Source organism: Atheta coriaria, unplaced genomic scaffold (assembly GCF_025399875.1).
Source record: "Atheta coriaria isolate IRGN ID8LTWV9N9 unplaced genomic scaffold, Caltech_Dcor_3.1 hic_scaffold_5_pilon, whole genome shotgun sequence".
Lineage (NCBI taxonomy): Eukaryota > Metazoa > Arthropoda > Insecta > Coleoptera > Staphylinidae > Dalotia > Dalotia coriaria.
The window spans coordinates 10,496,687-10,514,558 of record NW_027045447.1 but is presented as its reverse complement, the minus strand read 5'-3'; the positions used below and the strand labels follow the sequence as shown (position 1 = coordinate 10,514,558).

Genomic DNA, 17,872 nt, shown 5'->3' with positions numbered 1-17,872 from the left:
TCCGGTTTAGTTATCGTATATTTTCGAAACGCAGACTTTTGAATCACAATGCAAGTTACAAAGCGGTGAAGAAATTAATATTAAGTTAATTAGCATTGCGTTAAGCAGTAATTAAAGCAATTTGGAGTGTGAATGTTATAAATTACCGGGCGGGGTGGCGGGATGTTTAATTCAGATTTAAGGGTTTGTGGAAAGCGAGCCGAAAATTTCACTCGGGCTGCTAAATGGCAAAATAACCGGGTAGAGCTAGGGGAGGAATGGAACAGCAAACATGCAGGTTTGCGATAAATTATAGACTTAATATATTCTAAATGTTTACTCGTGCGCCGCGTGTAGGTATCTGTTGAATCTATTGTACATGTCTGTTGAGAATATAAATATCAATGGCACCAGGTTTTGCACCTTTGCAAAGAATGCATGAAATGAGAAAATTTTATTTCATTGGCAGGTTATTAGTGTTTTTTTCTCAAATTTAGTATTTTTCTGTGAATTAACAAATATTTGATTTCTAATGGTAAAATATGAGTGAATTTCTTTTCTAGTTTAAAAAAAAAACAATTTTTCTTACTTTTGGTCTTAAATTTTATGCTTTTGCAACAGTTTTTTATTAAATTAACCACATAATTATTCATATTTTCTTTTCCGATGAAAATATAATCAATTCCACTGCAGGGTGATATACTAACCAAAAAAGGAAGAAAATAGAAAAGCGATTGACCATTGGCGATCAAGAAAATTAATGTACACGACGTCTGTTAGTAAACGCAGCGATTTGTTGCCCAAGCCTGATTTGTGTCTGTTTCATCCTGCTGCGGCGGCCGCAGCATCCGCAACATCCCGAAACCAGTCTGAAGCAGGCCGCGCTGCATTTCACTCGTAATAGACTCATCAGTCTTCGGCATTTCGCGCGATAAGGCAAACGGCAAACAAATCTCCCCACATTCTCTCCGTATGTGAAATGAACATCCTACATTTTTCATTCCGGCATTATATTATTTATTGTTACGTTAGACGGCAATGTAACATATTCAATCAGCGTTCGCTTTTGTTAATTTCCCTCAAATGTATTCACACTCTCATCAGGCGGGTTTTTGAAATTGTACGCAACATGTACGGCTTTGTTTCCGTACGTTGTTGTTTTATATTTATGACGAGTGTCGTTTGGCGAATCTCATGTTAGGAAAGGGTGGCTTTTATAGCAGACTCACTTCTATCTTTGAATTGAATGGATTATAACCGTGAATGAAAAGGACGACGTCGAAGCGATGGCGGCGGTAACAATCAGTGGCGAACGGCGGCGGCAACTGAAAATCGCATAGAACCCGTCGCCGAATGCGATACGACTCCAATGAGTTGACAACGACACGAGACGCCAAGGGAAATGCAAACGTGTGAATACAGACAGAATTCTAGTAACTGTGACATAAAGCACCTTATCGTGTTTACTGTGTTTCTGTTATGACAATCGCGTTTATTTCTGGCGAGAACAAGAAATAAACATTTTAATATCAATTGAAAACTGTGAATTCAATTCTACAAAAGCACAATTTAGGAAATTTATTGTTTTTGGTTCAATTTTTATTAATTTAACTTAGTGCCAAAGCTGGCATAGGAATCAAATTAAAAACTTGGCAAATGGCAAGAGAATAAATAATTAACTAAAATATAAAATTTTAAGTCGAAATTTGACGATGATAACAGTGATTGAAGCTCAATGATTATCTGAATATTTCTGAATATTATTCAAAATATAAAATGAAAAATAGTGCAAATATCTAACAAAATGAAAAATATACTCAAATGGAAAGTAGATTTAGATTCCAAAGGGACGCTCAAAGTCAGTGAGTTGTGTGTTTCCCTAGTATATGAACTTTTCTTATACAATAGAAACAGTCTATACGGCGATACTTGAGCAGCGCAGCGCGCACATGTGTGGTATACATAATATCCTCATCTCGTATGTGATAACGGCAAAGTTTTGCCAAGTCGATAAATCAAATGTGCATTATATTATAGAGGTATGTATATCAGTATCGCAGCTCCGCAGCTGAAAGTTTTGAGCGTCTGTATTACGAATGTAAGCAGTGTGCGGTCGTTTTTGGACGGAGCGCCCGGATTCCCGCAAAAATGGAAAGAATATGGTAAAGATGCGTTGAATACACTATTAGGAACCCCTTAGCTTTACACGGCGCCGATAAAAAATACGACCGCTACGATTTTCTCGACAATGCGAATTGTCAAACCCCCGAAAACGTTGTTTAATATGGATGAATCTTAAATCCACCAAAGAGCATTGGTTTTTATATACAATAAAATATCTATGACATTTGGTTCCAATGTATTCTATAAATGTGTAAACAGATAAATATATTTAGAAAAGGGAATGATTGGAAAAAGATACCAGAAGTAAAATATTTTTCTTTGATTTTTTCTGTTACTATATAATAATGTAGTGCTTAAAGTACTTTAGCCACGGCCGTGTATAAAGTACCACATTTTGTGTCTAAAACCGTAGAAAAACTGGCGTTTTAAGGTTTAAATCTAGACAGCTTACAATTAATATAATAATCGCTTTGTTTCAAACAAACGCCGTTATAACAGACACTACGACTCAATTTAGTCGAAAAGGCGGCAGGGGTTAAGATGGGAACGATGGAAACACCAACTTGTAAAGCTCTTTATATGCATAATAGAACAAGCGTGCTTAAAAGTTTCTAAATTGTTAATTTATTCATTGCGAATTAGAAACAGCAAACAAAGCTTCTTCGTGATTTAAACTTTAACGTTAAAAATCTACTTCTAAGTAAAGAAGAATGAACAAACGGAATATTACAATATGATTTAGAAGCATTACAATTTTGTATGTTTGCAAAAGTTTTGAACAAACGGTCAATACAAAGGGTTTTCTGTAAGCAAACAAGCTTAGCGTAGGGATGCATTTGACGTGGACATATTATAAACGCAACCAACCAAACAAGTCGCCTAGCGACCACACGACTTCAACGACGTCGAAAATGTTGCACAAAAGCCCCAGCGCCAGCTAACTAACATAGGTACAAGTTTGCCATTTGTATGCCAGCACGGCGAACGCCTAAGGCCGTGGCGTTTTGCGGTAAGGTGAACTTTGTCAAGTCGCCGGAGGTTGTAGAAGGGCAGAGGAGACTGAAACCACATTGCCGGGTTCGCTTTGTGAAATTGTGAGACAAACGTAAGCAATATGTAAATAATATGCTCAATGAAACGCGCTTAACTGCCATGCAAGGCAAGCCAATCTTGTCGCGAGCCGATCGAATATTACACGGCCCAACATTCACGTATCCACACTTCTATTGTGTGCCTGTTAAACATTGGAAACCAATACTTTCAATCAAGCTTAGAGGACGGCACGTACGCGAGAAAATGCCAAGTGATAAAATAGTAATGGTCAACCCATTGTTTGCTTGTTTCCGCTTCGAGCAACAAAAGCACCACAAAGAAACCTTTCGGATAATAAATTTCACTCGGATAAGATTTCAATTTAAATCGATTACCTTCGATACTACTACATGTTTGTTTTTAATGATTTTGAGTTCAGCATTGAGTAAATGCTACTCCAGTAAATTGAACAAAATAAATTATACGAATTTAAAGTTTAAATAACGTTTTATTTATATAAATAAACTGCTATTAAATTTAAATAAAAATTTATCTAAAAATAATTTAATCCTAATACGCGTCAAAAACATTAAATCCTGCTGGCATAAAAATATAACATGCAAAAACGTTAAAAATTAATCGGTGAAAGCGCTGAAATTGAGAAAATATTGAAAAACATAAAAATATAAAAATAGGGGATTCTCGGAATACAGGCAACGTCACGTATCCGATTGACGCAAAGCGAATAAATCCACAATAAAAAATCAACGATTTTATTTCAAGCGGTATGTATCAGCGCGTCTGGTAGACACATCCGTGAGCAGGGTGCTTTAAATGCATTTGCGCGCCCGTCCGGAGTCTGATAACCAATCCTGTCAGAATTTAATACTAAATACGTCCATAATTCATTCCGAACGCAAACGTGAGTGGTTTGGCATTCCACTCTATCTGAATAATGAAGGATGCGACACTTTAATTTTGTACATCAAGCGCGTGGTTTGTTTTTGCCATTTTGCTGAGCATGACAAGTGTGTAATTGTACTTTATACTTTTGAAAATTTAACTGATTGCGTTTTAGTTTAAATTGTGAATACTAGATGGCGCAAATCATTACTCAAACAATTCTAACCTATTTCAAAGAGGAAAAAGTAATAAAATAGAATTAATTTCTGGCAAGTAAACAAAGAAAATTATGATTCCATCCTACGAAACTGACGTTATGCAAAATTAGGACATTGTCAACACGAGTTCTCGCTTTGTTCAGGCAGCAAACTTCTAACATTGTTCCCTGGGTGAAAAATAAAAAGAAATGTTTTCGAAAACTGCTTAAAGTCTAAATAAAAGCACGGCCGGCTATAAAAGAGCGTTTCAATGGCGTAATAAAAGTGAGTGATAATAGTGTCTATAATAAAAGATAAGCTGATGATCCAGCACAACTCGCTTCGAGCTCACCACCCTGCATCATGTTGCGGATCTTTGTATGCTTGGAGTGTTGTACAGGAAGAAAACCTCACGCCTGCCGCGAATGCTGTATGATGTCGTTTTTTCGAACCCCGCATTAGCTTTTGCCCTGGGTGGCATTATAAAACATCATGATCATTTATAAAGATAAGAAATGACAGGATCTCTTACATGTCGGTTCGACGTTTCAATATTGGCGTCGTATCGCGTTGGTGCCTCGCGTTTTGAACATTACTAATAATGTGATATTAGATGTATTGGAAAGAAGATCGATTAGGAATCAATCCAGTATCCCGCAAAGCCAAGCAGGAGAGAAACGAAGAGTTAAACCGCGCACCGCATCACAAAGCGCAGGTGTTGGGATGCGTGTGTGCTAAGAGCAGCTATAAATGCTATCTTGGTAGTATGGCGCCATTATAAAACGCGCGCTGCAGAGATGTTAGTCGTCGGCGGCGTAAGTGAGAGCAGGTTTGTGTTTGCGGATTGAATGTGTGTCGTCATTTCCTTTTGTGGGGGTGTTATCACGTTTCTGGTTCATAACCCCGGCATAATGCCTGCACACATCATCACCATTACAGCACACACAAATGAACATGCACTTTCATGGTAACGAATATTTCATATAGGTAGATATGAGCTGCTGATATGCGCGTATTTGCTTTGGAGACATGTTAATATAATATTCATGAATTTTCTGAAAAATTTTTGGATTTCCGTTCCAGTCAGGCAGGAATTTGTTTTATTAGGTGCGATTTTATGATTAGTCTTTAGAATCGTGAAGTTTACCTAATATTACACTCTAAAGTCGTCAATATTTTCAATTAAACATGAAATTTTAATCTCCGACATTTCTATTCCAATCAAATTTTCAAACCGAACGATTCCCCCGAATCCAACCGCGAAGCGTGTGTTGTCGCTCAATATTCCCCATTCTCTCCGACTGAATTACAAACCGGGCAAGATACACCGCACGCCTAAATCGTTTCGAGCGGAAAACGAATGACGCACAAGACTCATCACGATAATAATTCGCTTCCGCACGCGAACAACTTTGGACGCGTATTACCCAGTTAGTAAATGCTTTATAATACAAGTGCCACCAGAGCCAATATCGAACGCGGCCGACATTCATTTTCTGTCAACTGTGTGATGTGCCTGTGCGCTGCTAAACGAATATAATAAGTTCGTAACCTTTTCCGCTGTTATTACCCTTATAATATTTAATCAGATGCTTCTTTTATCCGTGTGGATTCGTTCGTGAATGCAGTGAGCAAGGGAACTTGATATGCTCGACAATACACACTCGCCTCGATTATATTGCTTTTCCAAGTCGACCTTTACCAATTTCCATTGTAATAATTTCATTTAGTGCACACTTTATTGTAGGTGGAGCAAAATGAAAAAAAAAGGACTCGTCGAGAATATCACTATGACATTAAATTCTGAATGTTATAATTTATACTTTTAAAATGTGATATTTATTTTTATTCATGGGCGGACTATTTTTATTTATGACTGGTTTGTAGAACAATTTTTTTTCTTTTTGCAGACAAAGTCGCGGATAAAAAATTCTATAAAATTAAAGTTTTTATTTCCATAATATTGTTAGGGCGTTTATAAAATAAGCCTTCCCAGTTTCAAATAGAGGTGTTATAAAGTTGTTGGTTGCTCAAGTGAAAATAAGACATCGCGGACGCAGCGAAGCATCCAAGCCAAAGTCGAGCTCGGATGCGCCGCCCGGCTCCTCCACGCGGAGCTGTAAAACTTAATAAAGATAATACGCTCTCAGCAGTTAACTGCGTACATCACTAAATGTGAAGAACAAGAACGTCGGTGCGCTAAGTGGATGTGGAGGCACGCGAGACACATTATAAGAAGGAGAGAAGGCAAACCGGGAACAAATTGTAGCGTAAAGTTATTCCAAGAGTAAAGCGCCTCCGATGGGGCCAATAGAGCAGGCTGTCGACTATCCGAGCATTATACGCTCAACTACAGTGGAGACTTACGCAGAATAAGTTTGGCAATTAATGCAGAAATAATGTTATAGGGTTAAAGTCAATTAAATTTTTTTGCAACAACTTTTACATTTTCCAGTGCCTCTGGGGCGGACAAACAAAGTTTTTATACGTATTCATAACAATATCAATGAATACTAATCTGTCCTCCAAGGAATTTTCACTTTTTTAAATTTATTTAATTTGTCACAACGCCTGACAAATAAAAATGTGTGACCCTGCATAATTTACAACCAGAAACACCAGGGTCGAATGTGTACGCACTGATACGGTGACAACGTGACACACGTTCACTCATAGCTTTCGACACACTCAGAGTTATATTCGGCGGGACACGCAAACAAAATTCAAAACAAACATAAATTGATAAATAGTCGCTCCGTGTGTTGTGTGTCGCGTATTTCAACAAACAATAAATTAAACGGCTGGTGAATTGCAAACCTGAAAAGTAAAATCCTCACATCGTAGCTATTCCAAAAAAAAACTATTCCTTTTTACACATGCTCGAGGTGTGGACATGTGCACGTCGCAGCTTTCTCCCAGAGCTCATAAATATCAACTGAAGGACTATAAGGAGTGCGAGCCATAAGTTGCACACGGGCCGGTGTGGGGTTCCTCGCCACGCACACGTCTCACATCAAATCGCAATAGCAAGAAGGTGAAAGTAAAGAAGAGAGGTAAAAGTCAAACGACTCTTGTTGGACGCACACGCTACTTGTGCGAATAAATAGAAAGAAAGGGATCTTTTTGATAGCCGTCTTATGCATTATATGCCAATATACACTCTCGTCTGTGCCGCATGCTCTCTATATAATATTTAATACTTTTCAGATTTGTTTTTTATAATGTCCAACGCTGTGCGCATACAAAAGCATTCGAATGCTTTGAAACGAGCTGGAAACTACAAGGGATGACTACGAAATGAGTCTGAATGCATAAATAATATTTGAAAGTTCAGATTTCTGATGATAAAAATAAATATTCTAAGTTTAAAATATTTCCACTTCATCTAACCTACAATAGGAAAATTTTATTATAATTTTATGATATTAAATTAAAAATTAGGGAAGAAAAAGAAGAAAAAATTGAAAATTTTGTTAAAATTTAATTATTTTCTGTTTTATTTGATTTTAGACACAATATTTAGGTTTACCAACATTTTATTAATATTAATTCATAAGGTGAAGGTAATATTCCATGATTTAATCCGCACAAAATTTAAATCTCAGGCACGTAGTACGAAATCGGACAGCAGATGTGATCTGATATTAGGATAGCAAAACGCACTCGGTACACACGATGCATACATGTCGAGCAGCACATACTTGTAAACATATTCGCCGTCCCCGACGAGTTGTACGCACAAACCCCTCCGCGCATTTTGTATTCCGCGAGACGGCCCTCAAACGCGCATATGAGTATTTTCATAGATGTTTTACGATTTTCTACAACTCTCACCCTCGACGTGCTCCCGCGCGGCCCAAAGGATGGCACACACTGCGTAGAGGGCGTAAAATTGCAGCGCCGTAAAATTGTAAAACCACGATTTAAAAGTTTTACATTTATTGGATTTTCAACATGTCCCCATATGCTACTGGAATATTTTTTAAATTTTTATTTGAATTATACGTTCAACGTGTATATTTGTGGCTGTGGTTGTTAAACAGATACCTACTACTCGTACCTGTCTACGGATAGACAGAACTGTAATAACAAATAACAATAGCTATCCGTGCGGAGGCACCGCGAGATATCTAACTGGAAGCAGTGCGGGTTTATGACAATATTGTCTTTGCGCATTATTATTTCTTAGCGTAAGACGAGGTATAAGATGCTAAGTCTCGGCGCGAATGCTTAAGGTGAGCCCCGGACGGAGAAGAATGGACTTGGCACGTAACCACTGTTTGGTTTGAGGATATTTGGCGAACCGGTTGCTTATAAGGGACACGGCGTGTTTACGCGCCCACTTTGTTTACTCTACCAACCTTGATGGTACGATGTGATCACCTACTGCTGAGATGATATACGCCATAATCTTGTATTCTAATTAAGAAACAACTAATTCGGGTTATACTTCGGGGCATGCATTGAGTGTGAGTTTGGGATCAAGCAGATAGAAATGTAAATATTGTTTAACGTTTAAAAGAAAATAATTTGAGAAAATTTTCATCAGTAAACTACTAAATGTAACTGATCTTTAAGAATAGAAAAAGTCGTCATTAGCAAGAAGAAAACAAGAAACTTTAGCAATTCAAGTGTCTCCGAAGTCGAACATTATTTTTATAGAAATCCGATAACAATCGATGTTTTCGCTCGTCTCTAAATACCAGTCGTTCCGCTAGCTAGATTCGAATGTGATGAGCACATTTTCGCCTGAACATAAAAATTAACTTTCGGCCGGCTCGTAGATTACGTTACGCGCCAACGCAGCGAAGACTAACGGTCATTACCGCGAAACGACTGCGAACAGTAGTTTTTCGCCGATCTAAGCATCATTATCGATATTACTTTTAGATTTAGTTCCGTCCTCGTTGGCTTTATTTAATGCCCTCGTTCAAATTAGTCTCTCTCATGTCCATTATACCATAGCATCGAGATGCAAACTTAATAATATACGTCGTAGTTCAGTGAACTGTTCTTTCCACATTTAAAAAACGCAATTACTTTTGCCGGGAGACCGATATTCATAAATGATATTATAGTTTCGCCTTCTAATTTAACTTGCAATCTTAATAAGATTCTGTACGAACGTGAAAGTGCATGCGAGCGTGTGGCGCGCCTTGCTGGTAGTCGCGGTGGTCGTTTTTAATTATGCAAAATTGTTAATTTATGCAAACGAATTTTCACACACAAGTTGAACGCAACTCGAGTGGAGAGTCTCAAACCGGTGACGTGTGCGCTCAGGGGCGCTCAGGCATATATACCCTGTGAATCGAACACACAGGGGTGAAAGTAGCGACCCAGCGCACTGAAGTTAAACTAACAGAACGCGGCAGGCAAAACAGTTTTCGCAAATTCAAAACTTGGAAAATGCGGCGACAGATTTTCGAAAACAATTTATTACGTGGAACATCGCCTAACATAATAATATTTAAATCAGCTTAGAAGTTGTGCGAGTGTTTGAAAATTTCACAGACAATATTTAATATTAGCAAACATATTGTGAATTTCACAAGTATAAGCTATCTGCATTCGAGCGAGAATTGACGAAATATCTTTTGAGATATGTGCTGGACAATAAAATATCAAGTATGCGCAAGGATAATACTCCTCACTTGGTTGCCTTAGAGATGTATCCCGGATCAAAGAAGTTCAGAGCTTTGCGCTGGACAATACATATTACATTTTCAATGCGAATATTTGTACAAATTTAAAAATATCTTTCTATTTCTATATAAAAATGTATATTTTTATTTGTGCACATCAATATCAGTCAAATAGTTAATTTTGAAATAAATCCGAATTTGATGTTTACAAATCTAAAATACGCCACATCACTTGCAATGACATCGTTTCTGATGACACCCTAAAGCATTATTTGCGCGACACGCGTACGCCAACGACGTAGAGTGACGGGAAAACATTAAAGACGTTTATAAAGCCTCTTCGCCCGCCTCGTACTTATGCGCAAACATTACGCACGTTGAGCATCACTAATAGTGTTTTGTGGAGTATGACGCGAAGATTTTACGCCGAACGCCTTCACCGACATGCCGAATAAGTGCCTCCGCATGTGTATGTCGGTGTACGTGAGATGTTCGCGCACAAAACGCTTCTTTATCCGCGCCACTTCTCCGTCATTAATCTTTCTTAAACTTTGAACGAACAGTTTTATGCAAAATCCCGCCGCCTATTATCTCCCGAGTGACAGACTTATCGTTAAGTTCTGGAGAAGGTCTTGCGCTCTCGATTACTGGGCGTCGCGGAACGCCGCCGCGTATCATTTGTTAACTCCCGCAGTGAGTTTGGAGAAGAAACTTGTGTGTGTGTGTGTGTTGAAAAACGAAGCGGTGGGAAGCTGCACAGGTGCACATCAGTGCGGATAATTTCGGCAAGGATTTATTCGACACCTTCGAATGCCTTCGTGCAGCCATGGCAAGTGGCTGCACATATTGATGGTCCGTGTCATTCCATCTTGTTCGTTTCCCATAGAAAAACATAATTGTTTGTTGAGTGTAATAATGGATAGTCAATCACTGCTTTAGGTATATTCTGAAAATATTATTATACCTCCTATAAATAATAACCGAGTACAAAGTAATTTCTTGTTACATAGAAAAACATAAATGGAATTGTGTATGTTATTAACTTATTTATTGGTCTATTGTGTAAATCTTCGGAATATTGAATTGTCGAGAATAATAGACGATTGTTGACGGTGCAAAAGGCAGATGTAAATTGTAATGATGTACACGTGATTTTTAAGGACTACACTGAATGAATATTTGGTATTTGTCGCGGTGTAAACAATAGTGTTGTTATAATATGCCATTGTACATCCCCATTATTTTTTAATGAAAAATTAAAATATAAACACAACTTTGGGCATAAATTTCAAAAATTTGTTCCGCGTAATTCTGAATATATAGTAACAATATAATTGAAAAACCCATGTGACATTAAAGCACAATAAAAATTTGAAGGTCGTGAATTGTAATGCACACAATAATGAAGCAATATACACAATTGAACACGCTGGCAATTATTTCCAGTTAGCATTCTTAACATAGAAATAAAATTGCATTAAAGTGAATTCTGAAAACGCGTACGTACCACGTAGTTCTGCATATTTATCATTTAACATAACAATTACCAGCAATAGTTTCTCGACACGCAGTGCATTATGCTTGTGACACCCAGCCGGGCAACCATTTTTATTATTAGTGCGCGTTCGCGTGCCATTCGCACGTTTGCGCAACCCTTTTTTACATCCATCTTTGGGACCTAGCATGTGCATTGCATTTACGTGCGTATTTACATTCACATTCTGCAGAAGTGTACAAACTATTCTAATTAATCGAATACGTGTAAACGTACCTGTATTGCGTGTGTAGGTTTATGTCTAGTTTTGCATAAATAGACTTGTTAAGCCGTTCGTATACTCATATAACACACACTGACAAATTTTATTGAGTAAACGATACCTTTTACTGATTAACATCACATGGCAATTCTTATTATAATCAAATCTTGGTAGAAAAATTAAAATTTGACTTTTTGATATTAATATTTATAAAATAACTAATATTAAATATTTTAACAAAAATAAAGCATATTCAGCGTGTTACTGATAATTTCGTGTTTTCAAGACATAAGAAGAGTACTGATCGTGCTAAAAAATAAAATTATAACCATGCATTCAAGTAGGTATCTCAATTCGTGCGATTCATGCAAGGCTTGATGTTCAAGCGAATTGTGGCTTGTTTCACATTTCACATTTTACATGAAAACATTACTATGCGTTGGAACATCATCCAGTCGAGGCAAAGCAAAACAGAATAGGCCTTGCATGCGCAGCCCGCAAATAGCCCTTATTTATAAAAGACGCGTGAATATTAGCAATGGGAGAATAGACAGCTGGAAACATTAGCAGCTATCTGAGGCGGCATAGCGGGGCTCGTTTACACCGCGCTGGTTTTCTCCTGCTGCCGGTATCCTGCCGCGGCACCAAATAGCGACCTATTACGGAGATACTGTGAAAATAGCCATCACTCGCACATACATACAGGCGGCGCACGCGAACGCACACCAAGACGTTACGTGTAATAACACGCAATTATGGCGGTTCTGAATGTTTGGTTGGAAAATGTGCTCTCATCAAAACCATCTAAATGTCTTCATTCGCACAAAATATACACGTTCTGATAAGCATTGCCCGCAGCATTTAACATTTTTTTGCTTTTCAATGGACTTTTGACATGATAATTCAAAATACGATAGTTTAGCAAATTTAATCATCAAGTTTTAATGTAATTTCTACGTTTTAATTGCGGAAAGAACGGATTAAATTAAAGATCACATTTTCAGTTTGTTTTGTTCTAGTAACCCAGCTTTACTAAATCTAAACTTATGTAATTTTTAACATTTTGTCACATGCGTAAATTTAACAATGGACTAATATCTGCGATATCGAACAAATGTAACGAAGCGTGATAGTCACAGTCTATAACAGTATAAACACGTTCAATGATTCAAAAGATTTATATTACATTGTGTTCAATAGTTAACACCTTTCTGGGTTAAATTGAGAGCAACATTCTGATTGTTTTTTTTTTTATATTGTCCTCAATTACCGTATTTTAAATCTATTTTTAAAGTAAAAGCCTTACTTTGAATTCACAAAACAAATTAATGAAATTGTGCAAAGCGAATAAACGAATGCGCCGCGATTTATCTCATAATTTCGCCGAAAACAAATGAAAAGACATTTTCATTGCTGGAATTTAAAATTTAATTATAATTGCCTGACTTTTATTATCGCCCCTAATATAAATGTACATTTGGGACTCACAGAAAGATAAAATCCACGCTCACCTATCCGGCGTTACACAAGTTTGGCAAAAGTTTTCTTCTCTCCCCTCGGTTGAATCGGTTTTATATTTTAAAAGCGCGAGCGCTGAGGTTGATATGCCCCGGCGTGTTGGTTTGCCAACCGCCCGCCCGTTTTTGCTCGCTTTTTGTGCGGGACTTGTATTTATTAGCCTTTTATCCCTTTTGAAGAATAAGGGGTTAAGTTATGTTCACGTTTGCAGGAGGCGCGCAGCATTCCACTTTTAAAATAATCGCATTTTGCTCTTTTTTCTCCTTCACCGAGCGTCGGAATTAGGCCGTTCACAGTTATGCTGTGCGTATTTGCGCATACTTTGTATATTATAATCTATATAAACTTTTATTGTGCCTTTGCTACCTTCGAAACGAATACAACTTTTTTTGTAAGAAGCTAATATCCGGCGTGTTAAAGCGCGAAATTCATACACGAAACAGGATAGATAAATACAATGGGTCTTATAAAGGCCACGTTTTTTTCATATCCTCTTTCAATTGTGGACTATTCTTTTCTCTGAGTGGTTCTCAGTAAAGTACGAAGACGATGACAAATATATAAAGACCGCACGGCTTTTGTTACAAATTAGTCTGCAGCAAAATGTCTCCACAATCGGTGACACTCTTGATCTATCTGCTTAGCATTGCTGAAGTTTACTGTGGGCCTATCATCATTCGTTCGGGCTTGCATCTGGGCAAACAAGATGCAAACATTCGCGGTTCCGAAACAGGCGCGTTTGGCGTTCACGGTAAAATGCAACTTGCTAACTACGAAGGCGAGGAGGGTTTCAACCGCGGCGACGAAAAACAATTCGCGTCCGCTCAGGACTCGGGGCTCTTCAGAGTTGAGGACAAGGACTTGTTAAAACATCAAGACGAAGCCGATTATCGAGACAAAGCATTTAAGCAAGAAGACGGCGTGAGCATCATGGACGAGGGCAGCAAAAAAGGCCACAAAAAGGGCCATCATAAAACCGGATTTCACAATACCTACCACAAGGACGAAAGCGGATCCAATAGCAGCTATTTTGACGAATCGCTAGATGCTGGCGATCATTTCAATCGTAACAGCAACAAGGGTGTTTTTGCCGACAACGCACAGCGCAATCAGCACGGATATCATCTGAGTGACAAGGAGAACATGAATGGCAATCACCGGCAGGGACAGTATGATAACGGTGGGCAATACATGAAGAATCAAGGCGCGGGTGGAGACTACAGTCGAAAGCAGTATTCTGATAATGGTAAGGTTCTCGACAACCGTGCCTCCGGAAATGCCTACGAAGAAGGTGGCAGATTGGTGCGCGATGAAGTCGTGCAAAAGGCACCATACTGGAATCAGCCGTACGTGCCACCGCCACCACCGCCAGCAGTTCCAATCGCTCCAGCGCATTATCCGTATCGGCAAACACCTTATGACAGTAGAATAACGATTTATGAAGATCCAGCATACATTCGCCATAACAACTATCGCGACTACGACAGGCCACGTTATTACGATGATCGCAGGAATGATTTCGATTACTATTATTAAATGAGATCGGCCGGAAACGTTCTGCATAATTTATTTGTAAAATAATTCGATATTTGCTTCAATTGTATTGATAAATAACAAGCATAATAAATATTTTCTTATACAATTTAACAATTCATTATAAGTCGCCATTTTTTTTTGTTTTATTTATTACTATTGGAGTGGCTAATTAAGATTTAGTAGGTATTACTTCAGAAATGATTATGGAACTTATTTCATGCCACATTATGAGAGCGTAAATAATGTAATTTATTAAAAGATTTTTTTTGTTCATGAATATTTCTTCTAAATTGTTTAATAACACGATATTTGTAAGAATGAAAGTAAATAATCCTTCGTAAGGGAACACACTGTACCCTCTGTGATCGAAAGAATAAAGTAGCAACCCTAAATCGACAGTTTTCCTGCTTCATCCTGCTATTCCAGGTTATCTAACCCCCGGAATCCATAAACAAAATGTCAAATTATAGTCTAGTAACAATATGGCTCACAGTTTTAAAGACGTCCACAAAAAGACGTTCAAAATGTATATCAGAAGAGATAGGATGTACAGAGGTCATTTAGATGAACGTGTGGAACATGGGCAGCATTTGTATCAATCTGATTAGGAAAAGAAAACAAACGTTTAATTATGTTATAAAAAAACAAACAACTTTATTGAAAAACATAGAAATTTGCATTTGATGCGCAATTCACTGCTACCGTTGATTCATTTTCATCTTCTGCCATTGGTTAAATTTTTGGTAGGCAGCATTTAGAAGTTGATTTAAATGTTTTGTGAGATGGTGAGACAATGGTACAAGCTCTCTGATTAGTTTGTCCTGCAATAATACAATATAACATAAAATTAGCATCACCATGCTTACACTCCATCCAAAACTCACTTCGAAAGGTTTCAATCGGGCTGCTTGATATCGATGTAAAGCTTCGTGCATTTTGATAAGTTTCTGCTCTGTGCTCGGATTGTTAGCAGGAAAACATTTCCAAAAATGGCTTAACAATTCGCATAAGCCTAAATACAGATTTCGAACTTCTTTTTCGATTTCAGAAGGCACCAATTCTAAATAATTATTAAACATAAATTAATCAGTCATCAAAGTCATGTAATCAAAACATACGTGCAAGGGATTGCTCTTTAAAACCTCTCATTAAGGCTCCACCTGGTGATAATTCTCCGAGCGCACCAACAGCGGCACACGCACCCATCAACGAGGCGGTAGGCATCCGACTGCGCCACTGTTTCAGTTCTTGGTGCATATTTCGCGATACAGATGCAATTTCGTTAGATGATAGTTGTTCAGTGGCTGTACCAGGCATTGGACCATGTAAATATCGTTCGACCTAATACACAAAATAATAATTCATATAACTCACAATCCCCTATGCGCAACAAATAACACACCTTTGATAAGTTTAAAGTAGCCGAATTCGTATTATTATTGTCAGCACTCGAATCCAAATCTTCATAAACAAGTTTCTCCCTGATCCTCTGCTTTTTGTTTACATGTTCTACACTATCAGCTTTGGATGTATCTGCACCACTAAAGGAATTCTGCCCATTCTGTCCATTTTGTTGTACCTTGTCTATACCGTTTACTTCAACGTTACTTTTGTTACTGGCCTTCAAGACCATGATGGAATGGTAATTGAAACGTTTAATCATGGCTTGGCTAACAGTGCCACCCATACTTGCAGTGGTTGTACTCTTCTCTGCTTGATTGCCATAGCCTTCATCAATGAATTTATCATCAAAGGAAGTAATATTCACCAATGGATCATCGACACCTAACATTAAATCTTTCTTCATTTCCTGGTCATCAATCCTTCCACATTCGGTAAACACATCTTTGCTCTCAACGTATTTTCGATCACGATGGAAGTAATGTGATTGAAAAAACTTGGTCCAAAACTGTGATTCTGACATTTTGGCAGGCACATGTTCCATGTACTTCTTTTTTACGGCTGGATAAGTCTTAAATATGCAGTCAATAATATCAGCTGTAATGTTATACTTGAGACCATTGCAGCCATCGGTTTGTGGTTTGATATCAGCCAAAACGCACCAGACACACCAATTTCTTGTATGTGTGAATTTTTCTGTTGCATATACTGAGATGCATGTTGTGCCCAAAATTCTTCAGATGTAACTACTTCGGTCATCACTAAATCTTTATAAAGTTGTAATAAGGCAGGGTTTGAAGACAAAAGCTTATTTTTCTCTTCTAATTCACGGTCCACCTAGAAAGTAAGCATGAATTAGTAGCTTTATATGTATGTCTTAGAACACCCACCATGAATACATACTTTTCGTTTAAACTTTGGCAGTAATGTTTGTAACAATTCTTTAACTCGGTCTCTGTCAGCAGCTTGTGCTGTTGGCCCAGATTTATTAGTAAAATGAAATGTGGAAGATAAACCAGAATGTAGTACTACTTGCAATTGAACTTTTGATTTGCCCTCCGGAGAGATTTTTTGAGCTAAAAGCGGTTTTTTAGAAAAGTGTACAGGTTAAGAATACATGCCCATACTTTTGATGTCTGCATACAAATGTGAAACAGCAACTGTATCCTTATTTTCCACCATCCACGCAAGCCGTGAATCCATTAGGAACAATGTACCATCACCTTTCTTGAATTTAACTTGTGGAACTTGAAGTAGTACATCTTCACTTGAGGTAGTCATTGTAAGCTGAACCTAAATTTTAATGAGAAATAAATACAGTCATTTTAACTCACATTTCAAAAATAAACTATCAATATTTAGGTAATCAGTACCTGGGTTTAATTGTATTATTAATACTTAAATCGAATGATAAATAAATACGCGAAGCACATCCACCCAGCGCACACAAGTTTTGCGCCTTCTTTTAAGCTTTTCGAGATTCTTTTACTCTTCTGACATGCTTTTGACAGCGGCGAAGCTGGGACAATACTATGAATGCAACTTATTGATCAACAAAGTAAGTTGTGTTGCATACCTTTATTTTATTTGTTTCTCTTATTGTTAACGTGTTTACTTGATTCCTTTTTTATTTTTGTTGCGATGGTTGCGATGGTTGGGATACATGCATACGATTCGTTTTTTTTAAATTTTTATGTTTGAAGAAGCAGCTATCGCTTTTAATTTTATAATTTTGTTTCGGTATTTAAATACGTTGCTGAAAAACGATTAGACCAAAAACGAA

General features: G+C 37.6%; 1 protein-coding gene across 1 annotated transcript; it reads right to left on the bottom strand.

The window, feature by feature from the left end:
- Positions 1-15,312: 15,312 nt before the first annotated feature.
- On the bottom strand, positions 15,313-17,614 carry Tfb1 (transcription factor B1). The gene is given in 8 exon segments (XM_065303109.1): positions 15,313-15,509; positions 15,573-15,748; positions 15,807-16,029; positions 16,091-16,743; positions 16,746-16,926; positions 16,993-17,165; positions 17,217-17,382; positions 17,463-17,614. Coding segments are annotated over 7 exon segments (1,683 nt in total). The 5' UTR covers positions 17,371-17,382; positions 17,463-17,614; the 3' UTR covers positions 15,313-15,386.
- Positions 17,615-17,872: the final 258 nt, after the last annotated feature.